This window comes from Pongo pygmaeus, chromosome 8 (assembly GCF_028885625.2).
Source record: "Pongo pygmaeus isolate AG05252 chromosome 8, NHGRI_mPonPyg2-v2.0_pri, whole genome shotgun sequence".
Classification (NCBI taxonomy): domain Eukaryota; kingdom Metazoa; phylum Chordata; class Mammalia; order Primates; family Hominidae; genus Pongo; species Pongo pygmaeus.
In genome coordinates, this window is record NC_072381.2 from 138,845,743 (window position 1) to 138,868,471 (window position 22,729).

The 22,729-nt window shown below is 53.6% G+C and overlaps 1 protein-coding gene across 9 annotated transcripts in view; it reads right to left on the reverse strand.

Moving 5' to 3' along the window:
* Positions 1-22,729, reverse strand: part of TUBGCP2 (tubulin gamma complex component 2) — a 28,148-nt gene that overhangs the window by 4,976 nt on the left and 443 nt on the right. The window contains exons 1-14 of one of the 9 annotated variants that reach the window (XM_063670421.1): positions 21,860-21,961; positions 17,559-17,603; positions 16,520-16,744; positions 13,934-14,062; positions 13,317-13,493; positions 11,805-11,964; positions 7,493-7,700; positions 6,974-7,173; positions 6,440-6,629; positions 4,948-5,093; positions 4,040-4,220; positions 3,257-3,437; positions 536-708; positions 165-293 (exon numbers count right to left, since the gene is read on the reverse strand). In XM_063670421.1, coding sequence (XP_063526491.1) covers positions 165-293; positions 536-708; positions 3,257-3,437; positions 4,040-4,220; positions 4,948-5,093; positions 6,440-6,629; positions 6,974-7,173; positions 7,493-7,700; positions 11,805-11,964; positions 13,317-13,493; positions 13,934-14,062; positions 16,520-16,669 — 2,024 coding nt within the window. In that variant the 5' untranslated portion in view covers positions 16,670-16,744; positions 17,559-17,603; positions 21,860-21,961. Of the gene's footprint in view, positions 1-164; positions 294-535; positions 709-3,256; positions 3,438-4,039; positions 4,221-4,947; positions 5,094-6,439; positions 6,630-6,973; positions 7,174-7,492; positions 7,701-11,804; positions 11,965-13,316; positions 13,494-13,933; positions 14,063-16,519; positions 16,745-17,558; positions 17,604-21,859; positions 21,962-22,729 lie in introns of those variants that run through there. The other 8 variants (XM_063670422.1, XM_063670423.1, XM_063670420.1 and 5 more) reach the window with 8 other exon arrangements.

Genomic DNA, 22,729 nt, shown 5'->3' on the forward strand with positions numbered 1-22,729 from the left:
TGCTGCTTCAGGAGGGCACACGGGGATGGGGGGGGCGCTGCACCACTGGGCGGAGTGCAGCGAGTGCTGCTTCAGGAGAGCACACGGGGGGGGCACTGCACCACTGGGCGGAGTGCAGCGAGTGCTGCTTCAGGAGGGCACACGGGGGCAGGGGAAGAACGCACCACTGGGCGGAGGGCAGCGAGTGCTGCTTGGCGGTTTTGTTGCTGATCCAGACGCTGCAGAGCTGCCGCTCCACATGCTTGCAGTAGAACATGTGCCTGAAGAGCATCTGGTAACGAGTGAGGGCTTTCCTGCAAGAGAGGTGGCGGCACCTCAGGCGGGCCTCCGTGACCAGCGGCGTTGTGGACGTGGCGTCCGTACTCCACAGTCTGCACGGTGGCCCCCGGACAGCCCGTGAATCCCCCGGACACTGAAGGCCGGGGAGAGCCGCCTTGGGTCCTCTGTGGGACAAGATGGCCACTGCATGGCACAGTTCTCGCTTCTGCCAAACCTGAGTGAAGATCTAGCAAGTGCCCGAGCAGCCGACCCGCACCTGTTGATGATAAGCGAAAGGGGCCACTTGACGATGTAGTCGAAAGAGAAGGCCTCCAGGCCACTCAGCGTCAGCTCCGTGGGGTCGGCGTGGGCCATCGCCTTCTCCTGCTTGGTCTCGATGGCCAGAACGCGCAAGAGCTGAGTGATGAGGTCATGGGGCATCAGGTCGATCTTAGAGGGAAGGAAATGAAACAAAGCATCCAGTTTTAAGGAAAAGACCCGAAGTCCCGTCCTGATCGCCATCCTCGCTCACATACCCAGCGCTGACGTTAAGGTTCCCTACATTCCGATTATAAATATCAGAGGCTTTTCGAAAACCCAAACATCTACTGATAAATTCAAAACTGAACCACTTCCCATCAGAAGAAAACAAGAAAAATTCAGATGAATTACTTTGTAAATACCCACTGCTGTGGGTGGTATAAGGGAAAAACCACTAGGGACGGTCAAAGAAACGTGATTCCTTAGGACGAAAACCTTTGTACCATGATAAGCACCAGGCCCAGGTTGAAAAATAAAGCGTATTTGATGAGGGACATAACAGTTATTATAAGCAAGTAATACTGTCCTCACATTAATCATTCAAGTATTTGCTAAGTTCCAACCACTCGCGACAGAGTTCCTATAAAACCATCGCACAACGACAGGACAGAAAATGAAGGGCAGAGGATAAAGCAAGAAGAAACAAGCAGCGGACAGACGAAATAGTGACCATCACGAACGCAGAAATGAGCCCCTGACATCACTTCTCCATCGAGTAGCCAAGATGGGAGCTTTCGCAGGTGTGCAGACAGCAGCGTCCTGAGACTGGACTCCACCAACTCCAGCAAGGTCAGCCTAGTCATACAAGGGCCATGTATTGTGACCCAACAATTTCACTACCAGGAATTTTTCCTACGAAAATATTCCTGCTCCTAACAAGAGACCCCAAAATATCTGAATCAAGAATAGACAGAATGACAAGGAGAAAAGCAGTTCTTCAGTGACAGGGAGACTCGGTGCCCTACTTCTAACCACGGAGAGAACCGCCGGACAGATCAGTGAGGAAAGACAGGGCCTCAGGACCTACCTGCAGAACACCACCCCAACAGCACTGAGGGCGCGTCCTCCTCCCGCGCGCACGGAACCGAGGGCGCGTCCTCCTCCCGCGCGCACGGAACCAAGGGCGCGTCCTCCTCCCGTGCGCACGGAACACTCTCCAAGATGGATGTGGGGCCACTACACAAATCAATACATTTCACAAAACTGAAATCACAAAAAGTCTGTTCTCTAAGAAGGAGATAAAGTTAGAAACAAGCAACAGAAGGAAAACCAGAAACTTCACAAACATGTGGAAGTTAAACATAAACCACCCACGGCTCCAACAAGAAATCAGAGGGAATCAGAAACACCTCCAGACAAACAGAAATGACGACGCTGGGGGATCAGCAAAGGCTGCGCTCGGAGGGATGTTTACAGCTATAAACTAACTTTGCAAATTAAGAAACTAGAAAAAAGAAGACCACACTGAACCCCTAAGCAGCAGACAGGAGTAACAAAGATGACAGAAGAGAGAAACAAAACAGACAAATACAGTCAACAAACCCAACAGTTGGTTCTTTGAAAAGATCAATGAAATCAACAAATTTCTAGCTACATCAGCTAAAAAAAGATGAAAGAAGATTCAAATTACTAAAATCAGAAAAAGAAGGGCTATAACTACTAATCTTACAGAAATAAAAAGCAGATACTAGAAACCCATGAACTGTGCACTAGACAAGATGCAAGAAGGACGGCCGACCAAGAGGAAAGGGACTGAGCAGACCTGTGGCCAGCAAGGGGCCAAGTCCCCCTCAAAAGTCTCCAACAAAGACAAGCTCAGGGCCCAAGAGCTCCCGGGCAAACCCTGCCAAACATCTGAAGAATCAACACCCTCCTGGGGATGCGCAAGCGAAGGCTCACTTGAGCCCAGGGGTTCAACCAGCCTGGGCAACATAGTGAGACCCCCATCTCTATTAAAAATAACAAGTAAAAAACAGACAAAATATATATATATTTTAAAAAACGGCTGGGCACGGTGGCTCATGCCTGTAATCCCACCCAGCACTTTGGGAGGCCAAGGGGGGGTGGATCACCTGAGGTCAGGAGTTCAAGACCAGCCTGGGAAACATGGTGAAACTCCATCTCTACTAAAAATACAAAAATTAGCTGGGCATGGTGGTGCACACCTGTAATCCCAGCTACTTGGGAGGCTGAGGCAGGAGCATCACTTGAACCCAGGAGGCGGAGGCTGCAGTGAGCCGAGATCATGCCACTGCACTCCAGCCTGGGCGACAAGAGTGAAACTCCGTCTCAAAAAAATAAACAACAACAACAAAACAACAACAACAAAAAGGCAAAAACAAGAAGAATTAACACCACTCCTGAAACCCTTTCAAAAGACCTGAAACCCTTTCAAAAGACAGGTGGAGGGACACGTAAAAACAATTCCACGAGGCCAGCATGACCTGAAAGCCAGGCCGGACGAGGGCACTGTGGGTCTCGGACGAGGGACCCGAGACCCGCGCCCCTCCTGAGCACAGGCGCAAAGACCCCCGATCCCGGCAAGCCGGCCCCCATAGCTGAGAGTGAAGGAAACAGACCCTGCGGTCGCCTCACCGGGGCGGGGAGTGGGGGACAGGGCTGGCCTCTGCTGTGCTCTCCTCCCAGCCCCTCCGAGGCCCCTGGCACCCCCGCCCACCTTGAGGTCGTCCTTGAAGGGGTCAGTGTTGGCCGTGCTCATGCGCAGCGCCAGCTCCAGGAGCGCCTCCAGGCGGGGGGGCGTGATGTCCTCCACCGGCTTCCGGAGCTCCTCCTCCGCGAGGTCCATGAAGTGCACGAAGAAGTCGCCCTGGTCCATGAGGAAGTAGCGCTTGATGGACCTGCGCCAGGGAGCGGGCATGAGCAGGTGCCCACCCGCAGGTGCTCGCCACAGCCAGGGAGCAGGCGTGAGCACGTGCCCACCCACAGATGCTCGCCATAGCCATCACCCTAAAACACACTACAACAGGCTAAGCGCTTGGCTCTCAGGCAGGGGCTGCGCGACCACCACGCAGGCTGTGGCAGGAGGAGCCGAGAAGGGGCTGGTGGGCCCTGGGCAAGAAGGGGAGCTGGGGCCCCTGGGCAAGGTGACCCGGGGCCTACACCACCCACTGTGAGTGCCAGGTCCTTGAGCTAGAGACCATCCGGCAGTGCCCACTTTCAAAAAGACAAGGCGGAGCTGCCAGAAGAAACCCAGCGATCTCAGCCCCACGTCCCACAACCTCCGGTTTCAGAGGGAGGCGAGCGCCCGCACAGGGACAGGGCACGGAATCACCTGCTGCGGTTTCAGAGGGAGGCGAGCGCCCGCACAGGGACAGGGCACGGAATCACCTGCTGCGGTTTCAGAGGGAGGTGAGCGCCCGCACAGGGACAGGGCACGGAATCACCTGCTGCGGTTTCAGAGGGAGACGAGTGCCTGCACAGGGACAGGGCACGGAATCACCTGAGGTGAGCCACCAGCTCCTTTTCCTCCATCAGGAAGTCCAGCAGCACCTTGCTGGCATAGTTAAACGCCTTCTCGATCTGCTCCACATACGCCCGCTCTTTTAACGTGTAGATGATCTCTTTAGCCACCGGGCAGGTGACGTCATGGCCACACTCTCTGACCACATTTAGATATTTTCCTGAAAACAGATATTCAAAATTTTATTCTCCACATGGTCGATCTCAGGCCCCAGCTGTCTTTGTCTACACAGGAGGCAGTGGAATGGAAACTGGGCTGCATGAGGCGGCTCCACACCCTTGCTCCTTCCCGGTAAATCACTGTCAGCGGCTACAGACTGAGCTGGTGGTGGCAGGGCTTTGCCGTGGCTCTGCACATCTGGAATTTTCTAACCAAGGGCACAGACGTAATTTCGAACAGGCATTATGAGAACCGGATGGCTAATCGCTTCCCAACCCTTTCGTGACGGCCCCGATGTGCCGAGTCCAAGTCCCCGCACCACTGCCCCGGGTCCAGGTCAGGCCCTAATCTCTGTGGTCAGAGATTGGAAACACTGCCGGCCGGCAGGCGTGTGTCTTTGCTGGTTTTTCCTGTCATGCTAGCGGAGTTTTAGAAATCAGAAACAGAAATAGAGAAGGCACCTGTGAGAGAGCCTCGCAGGGTCAGAGACAAAGTCCTGGCGATGGAAGCCTGATGGAACCTGGCAACAGAGACCATCTCAAGGCCTAACTCAGCGCCACAGCCCAGCCCATGGACCAGTCCTGACCTCGGCCCCGCATTCACGGACACCCGGGCTCAGGGCGCCCACAGGGTGAGGCGCAGGCTCCCGGCGGGAGGGCCTGGGCTGCAGGAGACTCTCCAGGCAGAGCTGCGCTGCGGTCCCCACTTCCCCACCGTGTGCGCCGCACCTGTGCTGAGGATCTTGTCCGCCATTTTCTGCAGGAAGGACGGGATCTGCTGCTGGACGATGGTGTACCGCTGGTCCCAGTACTTGTCGTTGTAATCCTCCTGGATCCTCTCCTTCCGCAGCTCGTGCTCCTCGACCATAAACTCACTACAACCACAGGGAGCGCTTCGGTCACAAGCAAAGCAAGGGCCCCTGTGAGGCAGGCGACACACTTCTCCAGGCCGGCAGCGCGGAGGGACATTGACAGAGGCCAGCACACTGCCAAGTAACGTTCCCCAAGGGCCTAATCTACCAGTTACTTCCAGTTACTTCTCAACTGTGGGCTAAAACGAACCTAGGGGCCGGGCGCGGTGGCTCACGCCTGTAACCGCAGCACTTTGGGAGGCAGAGGTGGGCAGATCACGAAGTCAAGAGATCAAGACCATCCTAGCCACCATAGTGAAACCCCGTCTCTACTAAAATACAAAAAATCAGCTGGGCGTGGTGGTATGCACCTGTAGTCCCAGCTACTTGGGAGGTTGAGGCAGGGGAATCTCTTGAACCTGGGAGGTGGAGGTTGCAACGAGCCGAGATCATGCCATTGCACTCCAGCCTGGCAACGGAGCGAGACTCCGCCTCAAAAAAAAAGAAAACCAACAAACCTACAAACCTCACTCTGGAACAGAGTATTTAACCTGAGCTCAGGGAGAATGTACGGTCCGCAGAGCTATAGGTGGGAAACTGATTTGTCTTTATCTGCACCCGCCTCTTTTTGGAATTTAGCATTTCCTTCCATGATGAGCTCAGGCGACAAAATGATGCTCATGTGGGATGCGTGGGGCCCTGACACCCAAAATGATGCTCGTGTGGGGTAGGCGGGGCCAACATTGACAGAAACCAGACATCTCCATGTCATCTGAACAACCTCAAACATCATTTACACACTTCAAGTGTGAAGGTGCTTTCTTTAAAGGTGCCCATTATACCAGATTTTATTTGGTCCATTAATAAAGAAATAATATTTCCACATCACAAATGTATTTTTTGAAAATATTTCAACAACGGTATCTTGACATAATAGAAATAATACAATTCTTTGAGAACTAACATATTTTTATGCATTTAAATATATCTCACTGAAGAGAAGCCAACAGACCCTACCAGATCAGGAAATCCAAGCACCAAAGAGGCTGAAGGACCTAATTGGAGGCAATTTAATGTTCTGGACACAAAAGAATAAGGCCATAAGCAGCTGGGCCATTCCTGCCCTGGGCCGCATGGGCAGCAGGCGGACATCTGCCCGGTGTGTGCTTTCCTGAGACCACAAGCAAAGGAAGGCCAGAGCCCCCAGAGAGGGTAGCACGCACCCTCCATGTCCCTGTGTCCCGGGGAGCCCTACCTGTATGGGAGAGGGCAGCACGCGCCCTCCGTGTCCCCGTGTCCCAGGGAGCCCTACCTATATGGGAGAGAGCAGCATGCACCCTCCGTGTCCCCCGTGTCCCGGGGAGCCCTACCTGTACGGGTCGTGGATGATGCCCCTGTAGATCCACTTCTCCAGAACCTCGAAGTAGGGAGCGCTGGCCGCCTTGGTCAGATACAGGCATAGCTCCTGCGCCTGGCTGTCCCCTGTGTAGCTGAAGCTCCTGTCGTGGAGCAGGCTCAGCGTGGACCCCCCAAGACACTCGCCTTTGTCCACCGAGGTGGCTGCAGGGAGAAAGGAGGGCTCACTGCCGAGAAGAAAGCGCACGCCCAGCCTGCCAACAACACCGCTGGGGCCCCTCATGCTTCTCCAACCTTCTTCCTGGGACGGTGCTGCTTCTTTGGGATACGTATGAACTGTAAGGTTGTAGTTGCTGATTTAAGCTGACCAGTAAGAGCTTCCAGGGCTTTCCTCTTGCAAGTTAATAGCACATGGAGCAACATGGGCTTTGGCTGCACGCCCCTGCCCTGGGCAGCTGCTCCACGGCCCCTGCAGAGTCTCTCCTCACACTGGGGCTATGTTCAACACCTGCCACCCAGTGCCCCATGCCCCCCAGGCGGGCACGCACCGAGGGAGGCCAGGATGTCCATGGTGCGCATGGCCGGTTGGATGTAGAACCAGAGCTTCTGCAGCGAAAGGAGGCCCTGCCTGTGCAGCTGCTCCAGCTGTGACACCAGAATCAGGTGCTCCTTCACCAGGGTACGCATGGCAGCCGCCAGGGCGTGGTTCACCTGCCCGTACTCGAAAGAAGACTTCTCTTCAATGAACCTATGAGAAAAGCTGTCAGACTTCCTCAAAAAGACAAGCTGCAGGCACATACAACGTCCAATATTCTGAGTCTCATCCCAAACAGGAAGCAAATGACTCACTCGAACCCCACATCCCAGAGGGGAACTTTTGCCCCAGGAGATGAGTCAGGACCCTGGACGGTGACTCACAGACCCTCCAAAACTGAGTCGGGCACGGAGTTGTCACCAAGGCGGGCGCTCTCTTTAGAAGCGATGCAGATGTCCCCATGGTCATCAGGATGGGACCTAACCCCTCCCCACAACAGTGCAGGCCCCCAGGGACCGTGCCCGGTACCCACCTGGTCACAGTGGAGTAGCTGGCAGCCACCGGGAGGATCCTGTTCACCAGCTCCCTGATGGACAGGTCCAGGTTGGGGTCCACGAGGAAGGTCCGGCTCTGCCTCCCAGCCAGGGGCTGAGCAGTGACGTACCTCCCGTCCACGCCCACCAGCACGTACAGCAGGTCCTCCACCACGGCCGACTCCTGCGAGGCCAGGGGCAGCGTGCCTGCGGGCACAGACAGCGCTGTGGCTCTGCCGCCCCCATTCCCACGCCCCCACAGCCACGTGCCCTCATTCGAGGGTGAGTCTCACTCTTGCTCATCTTTGTTTATGGGTATAAAAGGTCAGCCACTGCACTTGGCTTTGACTGACCCCACTGGGGAGCCACAGGCTGAGTTCCGACCGCTGCAGGACGGGGCCGGCCTGGGAGGCGCAGTGGCTCGTGTCAAGATCTCACCACACTGGGCTCCGCAATGCTCAGATACATGGCTGACATTTGAAAAGATGAAGTTAGAAGTTGAAAAGGCGACTCCAGCAGAAGCTGCACTTTCAACATTGGTAAGTACAACTTGGTAAGTCTGGGTTACTCTGGGACAAAAAACCTTGTCTTTAAAAAGCTATCACTTAAACGTTAAGAAACTCTGATAATTTCTATCCAGAGAGTATGAGACAGCTGCAGGACACACAGCTAAGATTCCTCAAGAGGACGGCCACGGGCCATCACCTACCAAACCCCTCACATCCCAGGACCAAGTTCTGTCCACAGCCTCAGGCGGGCCATGCCCGGGGGAACAGGAGGAGCACCAGAGGAAAGCAGGATGTTGAAACTGTCCCCACGAGGGCCTGACAGAGCCCCATGCCAGCCAGACCACACCCAAACCAGGCCCTGGCAGCTCAGGAAGGCTCCGTACAATACGCTTGCGGTTTACAAAATCACTCTTTGTCAGCCTCACACATCTGCTGGGAAGTGTCCTGTGACTGCAGGCCTCAAGACTCTGAGTGCAGCTGCAATCCGTCACCAACGCAAGCCCTTCAGCAAAAGCCTCAATCCTGATGCAGATCCACACTGTCCTTGTTTTTTTTTTCCTTTTTTTATTTTTGAGACAAATCTCGCTCTGTCACCCAGTCTGGAGTGCAGTGGTGCGATCTCAGCTCACTGCAGCCTTGAGCACCCAGGCTCAAACGATCCTGCACTCTTAGCCTCCCTCGGAGCTGGGAGCACAGGCGTGTGCCACCATTCCTGGCTAATTTTTAAATTTTTTGTAAAGGTGGGGACTTGCCGTGTTGCCCAGGCTGGCAGATCTACACTTTTCAACTTCAAGTTCCATTTCTTTCTATTACTCCAGTGGCCTTCTCAGGATGACCAATAAAACCGACACCCCGATGTCTGGCATTCCTAAAGCAGTGGGTGTGGCTTGGCGTTTCGAGAACAGCAAGTGCATCTTCCAGGAACTGCCTCTGACTGTGCATCACTTACTTTCCACCATGTTGGCCTCATTCATCCACAGCCACGAAGCCTCGGCCAATGTCCTTGTGGGGAGAAGCCTCATGGTGGGGTGGGGGTGCCGTGGGGTGGGGGTTAGTGTGGATCCAGCCACCTGACTGTGGAGGGACCTCAAGGGTTGCTTCAGGCCGGGCACGGTGGCTCACACCTGTAATCCCATCACTTCAGGAGGCCAAGGTGGACAGATCACTTGACTCCAGGAGTTCAAGACCAGCCCAGGCAACACGGCGAATCCCCATCTCTACTAAAAATACAGAAATCAGCTGCGTGTGATGGTGCACGCCTGCAGTCCCAGCTACTCGGAAGGCTGAGGTGGGAGAATCACCTGAGCTTGGGAGGTTGAGGCTGCAGTGAGCTGAGATTGTGCGACTGTATTCCAGCCTAGGCAATGAAATGAGACCCTGTCTCAAGAAAAAAAAAAGTCAGTTGCTTCACCTCCCCAATATTCAACAACCTCAGTGTCATCTCAACACCTGCAACGTCGCCTGCAAATCACCACATCTGAACGACCACCGACCAAGTGGCTCCTCCGTGCCGGTGTGGGGAAAAGGCAGGACGCGGGCAGGGAAACACCTTCGCATGCTGCACAGAAGCGGCGAGAGGGAGGGGCACTGCTGAGGCGGCGCTGGCCAGGTGGATGCCCACACGGTGTGGAGAGGCATGGCGGGAACATGGAGTGCTGGCAGCCGTCTCATGCTCACAAGATCCCGATGCTTTCCAAGGCACCTGTCCTCATCACACCACTCCAGGGGTGTTTTCCAGAGGACGCTGGCCTGAGGTCACACAAGGTCCCGTGGTGCGGCACTGGTCAAATCGTGGGGTGAGGGGCTAGACAGGCCCCGGCACGAACACCACAGTGAGCTCCATTCTCGAGTCTGCACAGGCAGCACGAGGGGACAGGGACAGTGCGGACAAAGGGAGGCGAGGCAGCCTCGATGCCGGAGGCACCCCTGGGACCTGTGGCATGTGGCCGTGGGAGGGAGGTGGGGTGAGGCCGCCCCTTTCCTGGGATGCTGAGTGTGCTGAGGGCACTTGCACCCTGACCTGAGAGCCGGCTGCAGGGTTCACAGCCGAGTCTCACATACTTGCTGCCAATCACCGCCACGCTCAGAGCTGCCCACGGTGCCGCAGCGTTATTGGACAGTGTGTTCCTCTTTTGTACAACCCCTTCCCTGAATGGGGAAACATGGGGGAAAAACGTGAACACCCCCTCAGTGCTTCCTGCTCCAAAAAGCCGGCTCCACTTCTGGGATCCCAAGCACCAGGGCCCCGCGCTTCCTTCTCTGAAGCCTGCCTGGGCATCATCAGGAGCTCTCAGATGCCCACCGCCGCCCCGGCCGCCCGCTGAATACCTGCTAAGGGAGCGGCTCTCTCTCCCTAAGTCTTCACAGTTGGGTTTTCACAGTTGGATTATTACTGAAAACACACTGCACAAAGCAGTTTTGTTTGTTTGTTTTTGAAACAGGGTTTCGCTCTGTTGCCCAGGCTGGAGTGCAGTGGCACGATCACAGCTCATTGCGGCCCCGACCTCTGAGGCTCAAGTGATCCTCCCACCTCAGCCTCCTGAGTAGCTGGGATTACCGGTGCACGCTACCACACTCGGCTGATTTTTATATTTTTTGTAGAGGCTAGTCTCATCCTGTTGCCCAGGCTGGTCTCAAATTCCTGGGCTCAAGTGATCTACCCACCTCACCCTCCCTAAGTGCTGGGATTACAGGTGTGAGCCACCATGCCTGGCCAAAGTAGACTGTTTTCTATACTTTTCATTAACTTACAGCAGGGTTCTGTTTGCTTGGGGATGAGGAAAACAGGTGGATTTCACGTCACCGTTCTCCAGGGTTTCTGGCAAAGGCAAGGGTTGGCCTCTTGGTGCCCACTGCCTCTTGAGTTTGGACTAACGGGGATGGGGCAAGATAAGCAGGTATGCTCTGTCCTTAGTTTGTGAAATCTCATTTTTCAATCTAAAAATGTACTTGACTAGGCGTGGCAGCTCACGCCTGTAATCCCAGCACTTTGGGAGGCCAAGGCGGGCAGATCACCAGAGGTCAGGAGTTTGAGACCAGTCTGGCCAACATGGCAAAACCCCGTCTCTACTAAAAATATAAAAATTAGCCGGGCGTGGTGGTGCCTGCAGTCCCAGCTACTTGGGAGGCTGAGGCAGGAGAATCGCTTGAACCTGGGAGGTGGAGGTTGCAGTGTGCTGAGATCGCACCACTGCACTCCAGCCTGGGCGACAGAGCGAGATTCCATCTCAAAAGAATTGAAAATAAAAATAAAAATGTACCCATGAACTGTGACAGATGAACACATCCCAGGTCCCCAATAACAACGTCTTGAAATGACTGTGTGGTCTCACCCGCATCTCGTTTACACGGACACTACTTAAGAGGCCTCTGAGAACACTGCTGTAACAGAATCTGTGGGAGTTATGAATCGTTGTTCAGAAATAAGTGCTGCACACAATTCTGGTGCCTGCAGGTCTGCACCAGGGCACCAGGATGCCGGCTGGGGAGGGGCCTGCTGCAGGCTGGCAGAAGGGACAGGAGAAGAACCCTCAAGGACCCGGGTGAGCCGCTCTCTGCTGCCACCCTGGGATGGGAATATGGAGGCGGCAGCCAGTCAGCATTGAGCCTCACAACCTGAGGAAGGACAGGCCCAGGGGAGGGCTGGGCCTGCAAAGTGTCCTGCCCAGAGGCCAGAAATAAACACATGACATACCTATCAGCAGAGCCCGGAAATCAACGCATCACGTTCCTAGCGGCAGAGCCCGGAAATCAACGCATCACGTACCTATTGACAGAGCCCGGAAATCAATGCATCACGTACCTATCGGCAAAGCGGTGTCTGTGCTGATGCCAGCACCAATCAGGAAATCCCCGATCAGGGCAGGTCTCTCATACACCCACGCTGGGAAGATGGGGAGGTGCTGGCCTGAATTTTTTTTGTTCTGCTTGTCTCGAAGCATCTTTCTTTTAAGTTCCAGAGACTAGCAAGGACATTTTAAAAAACAAAACCAGAAAAATACACTTTAGCACAAACATTCAAGACACGCATAGGACCTAGCATCTACAGCAAAGATATTAGTCAATTCAACACCCACAAAGAGTCAACCACATAGAAATGAAATATGCCTCGACATCGCTGCCTGCCACAATGTGAGGGGCTGGGGAGAACAGGGCAGATGGGGAGCCCTAGCCCCTCTTCTCAGGAGTCCAGGTCCAGCAAGGGCCCCCCGGGAAAACATGAGCACCAGCAGTGGGGACCACGGGAGAGGGTGCACCTAGGCACAGAGTCGCTGTTTCAAAGGAGGGCACCCCGTGAACAAGCTGAATTGCTTCTTCCTGGCAGTGACTAGGTCTGAACACCACTTGCTGGGTGAAGACAGGCTTCAGCAACAGATATGCATCCTCACCCTGCCGGAAAAGGGCCCCAGCACGACAGGATGGCTCCCGACGTGGTCAGGAGAGCCTGCCATCCTGCACCAGTGGCCGCCAGAGGCTGATGGGGTCGACCTGGGCTGGCCCAGCTTTCGGAAGCACTGACTCCCACTCAGGGCTGGGCAGGGACAGGGGCAGGTGCAAACTGTCTCTGCACGTGGCAGTAAGACCCAGTCTCCTGCCAGGGCCGAGGGAGACGTGGACAGAGGCCTAGCACCATGTCCAGCACAGAATGTGCCCAGCAAGAACCGGCCAGGTCCTTGGGAGCTGCTGCACTCAACACGCACCCACGAGGCTAGGACGCCTCAGGGACACAACTCCAAAGGGAGTTTAAAGGGCACAGAGGCAGGAACGTGGCAGCTCTAATGAGAGAGACTGGGAGATGACTTACATCAAAAGACCAGGGTAGGACATAAAATCAAAACCAACAGCAAGTAGCAAATACAGAAGGAATAATAAAAATTACTGTATTTTCAAGAATCTTGAAAATATAATAATCTGAAAGCATTCCCTCAAAATTGTCAAAAATTAGAGGAGGGAAATGGGGAGTCAGGATTGGGTAGGCTCAGAGTCACATGGCCACCTGGCAGCACAACTCCCACGTGGGTCAGAATCTTGTTGCTATTAATTCTTGTGATCCAGAATTCTTGGTTAAAAAAAAAAAAAACTAAACATATAGAGCTAGGTCATGATCAAGCGTTAAGCTTTGGCCTCTCTAAGGGATTCATTTTCAATAAATGACAGAGACATGTCCTTCCAGCAGGGGCCCGGCACAGCACTGAGTGTGGGTGCCTGTGGACAGCCACAGACACGGTACCTGCTGCAGCGTGGAGCCCGTGGACAGCCACGGACGCAGTACCTGCTGCAGCGTGGATCCTGTGGATAGCCATGCACATAGTACCTGCTGCAGAGTGGAGCCTGTGGCCACGCTGCCAAGCTGCTTCCTCAGCTCCTCAAGCTCCTGCATGGAGATCTTGGAGGCCGCAGCAGGGACGTTGACGCTGGTGGTACTACTGCCCACAGCAGCAGCTGCAAGCTCAGCTCTTTCTTTTGCATTCTGTTGTAAGTACTGCAGAGTCTGAAGACATGTAAAACTGTGTGTTCACACTGGGCCAGCACCTCTTTGGCCATGGGGGAGGGTAGGGACAACACCACCAGTATGGCTCCTCCACCCTGACAGGCACCCTGTTAACAGCAAAGCGACGTGTGCAACAGGCAGGAACTGATCGTGACACATGCGGGAAGCTCAAAGTGCCCCAGAGGCTGCTTCTCACGTTTACATCCATCATAGGGGAAGCTCAAAGTGCCCCCAGCCCCGGAGGCTGCTTCTCATGTTTACACCCAACATGGGTTATCTTTCATTCTGATTCACCAAAAATGTCCTACATGGCCTAGAAGCGTTACTGGTGTGAGGGAGGAAGAGCTGACGGGAAGGTGGCGTGGAGTGAGCAGGAGACGTGACCCCACTCCCAACACGGGCCGTACGGGCACGGTGTGGCACGCGGCATGGGCACCTACCTCTTTGTCTTCCGTGAGCTTTGACAACAGGTATACCAGCGGGTCAAGGTTCCTTGTATTTTTAGATTTCAGTTCATCATATTTCTTTAGAAAGTCTTCCGGAGTACGAGAAAACTCTGCAATTTTAACCTCAAAAGCACAAACATGAGTGATTTAATGACAGTAATTAATAAAGCACTGTAAAAAAAAACCTTTAAGAAAATAAACATAATAAGCCAATAGAGTTATATTGGGTAGGTTAAATAATCATCCCTCTGAAATAAACTAAGAAAACTCATCTCCATATTGTGCTAAACTTATCCATATTTTGAGCTAGGCAGTGGCTCACGCCTGTAATCCCAGCACTTTGGGAGGCCGAGGCAGGTAGATTGCTTGAGTCCAGGAGTTCAAGACCAACCTGGCCAAAATAACAAAACCCCATTTCTACAAAAAGATTCAAAAATTAGCGAGGCGTGGTGGCACTCGCCTGCGGTCACTACTCGGGAAGCTGAGATGGGAGGATCACATCAGCCTGGGAGGTTGAGACTGCAATAAGACAAGATCGTGCCATATGCATTCCAGCCTGGGTGACAGAGTGAGACTCTGTCTCAAAACAAAACAAAACAAACCTTATCCGTATTTCCCATTATGGTTCCTTTCCTTTTGTGCTTCTTCGTATTATTTTAATTTTTTGTAGAGACAGGATTTCACCATGTTGCCCAGACAGCTCTCAAACTCCCGGGCTCAAGCCATCCATCTGCCTCGGCCTCCCAAAGTGCTGGCATTACAGGTGTGAGCCCCTGCGCCCGGCCCTTTTATGCTTTTTCAGGTTTGTACTGGAGAGTGGTGACTTACATTTCCTCCCAGTAGTTTATGCGTTCGTTGTATACAGTTCACTGTATTCCCTCTGGAATTTATTATTATGCGCAAGCCTAGGGGTTGTGCTTTTTCTTTTGGACGGAGTTTCGCTCTTGTTCCCCAGGCTGGAGTGCAATGGCGCGACCTAGGCTCACCGCAACCTCCACCTCCCTGGTTCAAGTGATTCTCCTGCCTCAGCCTCCCGAGTAGCTGCATTACTGGCACGCACCACCATGCCCTGATAATTTTTGTATTTTTAGTAGCGATGGGGTTTCTCCATGTTGGCCAGGCTGGTCTCGAACTCCCAACCTCAGGTGATCCACCCGCCTTGGCCTCCCAAAGGGCTGGGATTACAGGTGTCAGCCACCGCGCCCGGCAGGGGTTATGTTTTACTCAGTGATTTACAATGCTTCCCTCAGAATGAACTAAACATGGGTATCCCTAAGCTCTCTATTCCACTTGGCTAATTTGCCTAATTATCCTTGTGCCATTGTTAACCTGTTTAAATAACTGAAGCTTCATAATGTATTTTAAAAAATAGACTTCAAATTCAAAATCATTTTTTACTGAAAATCTATAATTCTGAATTACATATTATTTGAATAAAGAAATAATACTTTAAAGGGATTTCAACATGGTTAATACCAGTCCCTCCCTTTTTTCTTTTCTTTTTTTTGTTTTTGAGATGGAGTCTCACTCCGTCGCCCAGGCTGGAGTGCAGTGGCGCGATCTCGGCTCACTGCAAGCTCTGCCTCCCGGGTTCACGCCATTCTCCTGCCTCAGCCTCCTGAGTAGCTGTGACTACAGGTGCCCGCCACCACACCCGGCTAATTTTTTGTATTTTTTAGTAGAGACGGGGTTTCACTGTGTTAGCCAGGATGGTCTCGATCTCCTGACCTCGTGATCCACCTGCCTCAGCCTCCCAAAGTGCTGGGATTACAGGTGTGAGCCACCGTGCCTGGCCCAGTCCCTCCCTTTCTGTCCACAGGAATGCACATGTCAGGACTCTCCTGCCTCATGGCTGCAGGGGACAGAGTGGGGAAGAGGTAAGGTTCTAGGCCCAGCTTTCTCCACAGGCCTCCATTTACTCATCTGCAGAGTGGGGTGAATCACAGGAGCTGCTGGGAGGAGTCAGCAGAATCAGAGCTGAACACACACACAGACCAAGTGCTCTCTGCCACCGTTGCCGGTACCATTGACGCCACCCAGGAATGGGCACTCACCCTGCATCTTGCACAGCACACAGCCCTGCACAGGGGTGGCGCTCACCCTGCACCATCCTGACCCCAGGGTGGCGCTCACCCTCCACCCTGCACAGCCCTGGACCAGAGGCGCTCACCCTGCACCATCCTGACCCTGGGGCGGCACTCACCCTGCACCCTGCACCAGGGGTGGCGCTCACCCTGCACCCTGCACAGCCCTGTGCCAGAGGTGGTGCTCACCCTGCACCCTGCAGCAGAGGCGGCGCTCACCCTGCACCCTGACCCAGGGGCGGTGCTCATCATGTACCCTGACCCAGGGGTGGGCTCACCCTACACCCTGACCCAGGGACGGGGCTCACCCTGCACCTGGACCGAGGGGTGGGTTCACCCCGCACCATCCTGACCCAGGAACAGTGTTCATCCTGCACCCTGACCCAGGAATGGCACTCATCCTGCACCACCCTGACCCAGGAACGGCGCTCATCCTGCACCCTGACCCAGGAACGGCGCTCACCCTGCACAGCGCTACACCCAGGGCAGTGCTCACCTTGGCACTGTGAGCAGAGACAGTGGTAGTGACGTACGGGGTCCTGTTCTTTTGAAGCAGGTCAATGTAGACCTCAGCCCCATCTCCTCCGTGGACACGCAGCAGGCTAAGCAGTTCATTGACGTCATGGTGAATCCGAAATTCACTCATAGTTTTAGCTCTGAGGCACCAACATCACAATATGTTCTCCTATAGGTAAGAGGGCAGCTATTCATAAAATTTAAACTGTAGAAATAAACAAAAAAATTTAAACACTCAAGACTGGCCAATGTCAGGCCTTTGACAAACCAAGTTATCACCCGGCCTGCCTGGCCTAGGGCCCCTCCCCCGACACCCCAGCAGCCTCTTAGAGGGTCCTCTGGACAGGACTGGGATTAGAGCCCCTCCCCAACACCCCAGCAGCCTCTCAGAGGGTACACTGGACGGGACTGGGATTAGGGCCCCTCCCCAACACCCCAGCAGCCTCTCAGAGGGTACTCTGGACGGGACTGGGATTAGGGCCCCCCCCCAACACCCCAGCAGCCTCTCAGAGGGTCCTCTGGATGGGACTGGGATTAGGGCCCCCCCCCAACACCCCAGCAGCCTCTCAGAGGGTACTCTGGACGGGACTGGGATTAGGGCCTCTCCCCAACACCCCAGCAGCCTCTCAGAGGGTCCTCTGGATGGGACTGGGATTAGGGCCCCTCCCCAACACCCCAGCAGCCTCTCAGAGGGTACTCTGGACGGGACTGGGATTAGGGCCCCCCCCCAACACCCCAGCAACCTCTCAGAGGGTACTCTGGACGGGACTGGGATTAGGGCCCCTCCCCAACACCCCAGCAGCCTCTCAGAGGGTCCTCTGCATGGGTCTGGGATTAGGGCCCCTCCCTGACACTCCAGCAGCCTCTCAGAGGGTCCTTTGGATGGGACTGGGATTAGGGCCCCTCCCTGACACTCCAGCAGCCACTCAGAGGGTCCTCTGCATGGGTCTGGGATTAGGGCCCCTCCTCGACACTCCAGCAGCCTCTCAGAGGGTCCTCTGCATGAGCCTGGGATTCACCTGCCTCCAGCTTCCAGGCAGCCTCCACAGCTCCGGGAGCCAGCCCTGTGGGCAGCATGAATGGGGCCTGAGACCCGGGTTCTCTTTCCCCTGCACCTCCCTCCACACATGGGTTTGGGCCCGCAGGGAATGCTCTGCTGCTCGCCTCGGCTGGTGGGCAGAGCTTTCTGGTCCCAGGTGTGCAGACGTGAGGCCGTGCCTGTGGAGCTACACAGGTAAGGCCATGCCTGCAGTCTACACAGGTGAGGCCGTGCCTGTGGAGTCTACACAGGGACCTCTACACAGGTCTGAGCCACTGACATTGTGCCAGCTCCCGGCACACACAGCAACATCCCAGCTTCCACCCGAGAGGCCCACACTGGTTCTCAGACCCCTCGGTGCTCAGCCGCAGCTCCATTCCCTTGGCCGGCTCTGCGTTCCTTCTTCACCCTGGTACCCGTGACATCTCCTTTTCTTGCCCAAGCATGGCTACCGACAGAGATGCTTCTGGTAGGATTTCTACACGTTCCCTACATGTTTGAGCTAGGTGAGGTTCCACTGCAGCTCCAGCTGCCCCAGGGGCTCACCAGGAGACACACAACACATACGAGATCGAAGCCATCAGAGACACACCCAAGCGGGCAGCAGAACACTGCGTGGGGTCAGGGCGCAGGGTGAGTGCCGCCCCTACTCTCCCACCAGTGGCTGGTCGTTAGCCTCTGTCATCGAGAGTTCTGATACAAAGCCATTAAGACAAACACATGGCTGTGTGCAGTGGCTCTCGCCTGGAATCCCAGCATTTTGGGAAGCTGAGTCAGGTGAGTCGCTCAAGGCCAAGAGTCAAGACAGCCTGGGCCACATAGTGAGACTCTGTCTCTACAAAAAATACAAAAATTAACTGGGCATGGTAGCATATGCCTGTAGTCTCAGCTACTCGGGAGGCTGAGGTGGGAGGATCGCTTGAGCCACTCCAGCCTGGGCGACAGAGGGAGACCCTGTCTCAACAAAAAACAAAACAAAACAAAAAACACACACAGGCAAGGCAACTGGCTATAGATTACAAAACAAATACAAGCAAACTTTACACACTTCACAAACATTTCAATTCATCTACACAAGGGTTCTTAAGCCGGTATCCATGAGTAATCAATAACAGATGAGCCCTTGAAAGTTATGGGCAAAATAATTTGTGAATTTTCTGAGGAGATGGTCATTCAACAAATTCTCAAAGGCTCTATGACCCAAAAAGATAAACAACCACTCTGCTGACAGCTTCAGGGAGACAAGGATGAGTTCAACAAAACATCGAGTGTGGGCAGCAAGCCACCCAGGTGCCGAGACAAGAGACGGAGGGCACGAGCTGTTCCATTGTAATAAAATATATAAAACAACAAGAGTTATGCTGGATCTAGATCATAGATATGATCATATATGAATATCATTAATCATTAATTTGTAGCAATTACTCTTTATTCCAATATTATAATAATCCTTGCTCTACAATTACAACCTAGGAAAAACCAGGCCATACAGAGATAGGAGCTGAAGGGACACAGTGAGAAGTGACCAGAAGACAAGCGTGTGAGCTTTCTGTTATGCCTCGACAGGGCCACTAGAGGGCTCCTTGGTCCAGCGGTAACACCAGCGTCTGGGAAGACGCTCGTTGCCAAGCGGACCGTGGTCTAGCGGTAGTGTCAGTGTCAAGGAAAAACACCCGCTACTTAGCAGACCGGGAAAGGGGGTCTCCCTTTCCCTGGGGGAGTTTAAAGAAGACTCTACTCCTCCACCTTTTGTGGAGGGCCTGACATCAGTCAGGGCTGCCCACAGTTACCCGGAGGCCTAACTGTCTCTCTGTGATGCTGTGCTTCAGTGGTCACACTCCTGGTCCGCTCTCAAGTTCCACTCCGTACACCTGGCTCCGCCCTCTAGATAGCAGTAGCAAATTAGTGAAAGTATTAAAGTCTTTGATATTTCTGAAAAGAGCATAAAAGAAATAATGACATAAGCTGTCCTCTCTCTCTCCGCCTCGGCTACCTAACAGGGAAGGGCCCCCTGTCCGGTGGACACGTAACTCATGTGACCTTATCAATCACTGGAGACGACTCACTCTTTACCCTGCCCCTTTTACTTTGTATTCAATAAATAACAGCACAGCCAGGCATTCGGGGCCACTACCGGTCTCTGCGTCTTGGTGGTAGCGGTCCCCCGGGCCCAGCTGTCTTTTATCTCTTTGACTTGCATCTTTATTTTTACAATCTCTCGTCTCTGCACACAAGGAGAAAAACCCACTGACCCTGTGGGGCTGGTCCCTACAATAGAGTACAGAAGACTCGGCACACACTCCCACAATATGCTAATTCACTAATGACTATTAGCACGGGACATGACACGGGACATGACACCGAGATTCTAATCCTGTGTGATGGAAGACAGTTTATCTGTAGATGAACATCAAATACTGGTCACAGACAGAGGGTATCTCCAAAAATTGAGGGAGAGCGATAATGAGTCATGGTGCTGAGTTGCTCACACACATGCTTTTGACTCAGGAGGCGCTCACAGTAACTACAGTTCAAGCACAAGGCCAGTAGGGCATGCGCCATGGAGCCTCATGCAGTCTGGACACTGACGTGGCTACTTCTAGGCTGTGGGACCCTGAACAAGGACACGTCCTCTCCACGCTTCTTCTGAAAAGGGGAAGCCCTAGGTCCTGCCTAGAGCTGTGGTGGAGAGAAGTGAAATCATCCTGAGAAAGCACAGAAGGGCCTATACGTGGTAAGTTCTTACACTGTTGTTACCAGGAAAGCAGAAACAAACACACGGCACCGTTACTACCTGGAGGTGTTAACTCTGCTATCTGGGAAATGGTTAGGTTTACAAAGGAAAATTGGGTCCCAATCACTGACAACATCTTAAACTACCAGATGCTTTAACAGTCATGGAAGCCCTGGATGAGGCCCTGCAAACTACTTGCCAGGCAGAAAAGACAGCCCAAAACTTCCCGGCCAGTGGCCCCTTCGAATCCAAGGGCAGCCTGTTTCACCCACATTCTACTCGGCTCCCCGAGGACTGCAGGTTGTCTTGTAACTGCTGGACTGAGAAACACTTTGGTCATGCTAGGTGGCAAGAAAACCATTTGCCACCAAAACAAAGCACTCCCCCACCAGACACAAGTCAGGAGACAAAGCTACCTCTAAAGAAAAATCATCTGGGTATTTATTTAAAAACTACATGCTGGGCACGGTGGCTCATGCCTGTAATCTCAGCACTTTGGGAGGCTGAGGTGGGCGGATCACGAGGTCAGGAGATCGAGACCATCCTGGCTAACATGGTGAAACTCCATCTCTACTAAAAATACAAAAAATTAGCCAGGTGTGGTGGCGGGCACCTGTAGTCCCAGCTCCTCCAGAGGCTGGGGAAAGAGAATGGCATGAACCCGAGAGGCGGAGCTTGCAGTGAGCCAAGATCACGCCACTGCATTCCAGCCTGGGCAACAGAGCGAGACTCTGTCTCAAAAAATAATAATAATAAAAATAAAAACTACCTTCAGGAAACTTCATATCTCTTCTAGAAATAGAAGCACAGATGCCCGCACGTCATGAGTGTTCATCCTGTGAGGAGCCTGCTGCTCTCCCTGAATGTGGGGACCAGGCCTCCAAAAGGGCAGCCTGCATCCGCACAGAGTCCCTCCCCCCAGGAGACCTTTGGAAAAGTCCTAGGGCAACTCTGGGGTGTCACGGTCACAGAAGGGTGCTCTTGGTACTTAAAGAGCAAGGGCCAGGGACGCTAATCATCAACAGAGCTGTCCCGCCAGGAACGTGCAGTGTCCCACTGAAAGCATAACTCTGAGGAACATTTAGCCGTGGCCGCTTACTTGGTCTTCTTGATGCTCCTGAATTCTTAATATTAATCACACAAACTGACAGGCCCAGCGTCTGTGACTGGGCGGGACTGAAGTCCTCCTCACAGAGGCTGTGAGCTACTGCAGGCACGCGTGCTGAGAAAGCAAGGCACGCAGATCACACTCCACCACGGACAAGCGGGGCACACACTCCTAGTGAGCAAGTGATTAAAGCACAGAGGGACGTGAAAAAGAGCCTCTGTTGAGAGCTCAAAGCTAACTGTACAAATTGGTTTGAAAAATGTTATTTTACAACTTGTGGAAAATGTCAAGAGCCCAAAGGCTTTTACAGAGACAGAAAGTACAGTCATGCATCACTCAACATTCTGAGAAATGCCTGGCCAACATGGTGAAAACCAGTCTCTACCAAAAATACAAAAATTGGCCAAGCCTGGTGGCGCACACTTGTAATCGCAGCTACCTGGGAAGCTGAGGCACGAGAACTGCTTGAACCCAGGAGGCAGAGGTTGCAGTAAGCCCAGATCGCGCCACTGCACTCCAGTCTGCGCGACAGAGAGAGACACTATCTCCAAAAGAAAAAAAGAGAAACGTATGGTTACATGATTTCTTTCTGTGCGATCATCACAGTCACTCGCAGACCTAGATGGTGTACGGCCTGCGATGCACCTAAACCACCTAGTGGAGTCTCTTGCTCGTGGGCTACAAACCCGCCCAGCAGGTGGCTGTGCTGAACACTATAGACAACTGTAGCACAGAGGTATTTGTGTATCTAAACATGGAAAAAGTACGGGGCAGGCATGGTGGCTCACGCCTGCAGTTCCAGCTCTTTGGAAGGTTGAGGCAGGAGGACCACTTGAGCCCAAGAGTTTGAGGCCGCAGCGATCTATGAGCTATGACCGCACCATTGCACTCAAGCCTGGGTGACAGACGAGAAAGCTAAAGCCTCTATCCGCCACCGGGCCCATTCTCTGCAGTAGATCTGAAGCGTCCACTGCTTCCCGCGTGTGTTGTCAATCACCATTTTAATTAGGTGACTCTACTCTGACGTCTGTCTCTCCTACTAGGCTGCCGCGCTCTCCTGTGATGCCTTGCCCCACACGCCCTGAGCACCTAGCACAGGTCCTGTGTTTCACCGGAGCTGCGGGGACTGGAGAGGTCGACAAGACCCCGACAAACCAGGAAAGGGCCTTTGAACTAAAGTAACGGGAAATCACCCAAGGGCTTTAAGTTAAAAACGGTTACAATAAAACCGGAGCCACTTTGGCTCCAGTTCGCGACTGGTTTAACGGGAACAAGATCCAGGGGCTGCAGCGGTCCGACAGGCGAGAGA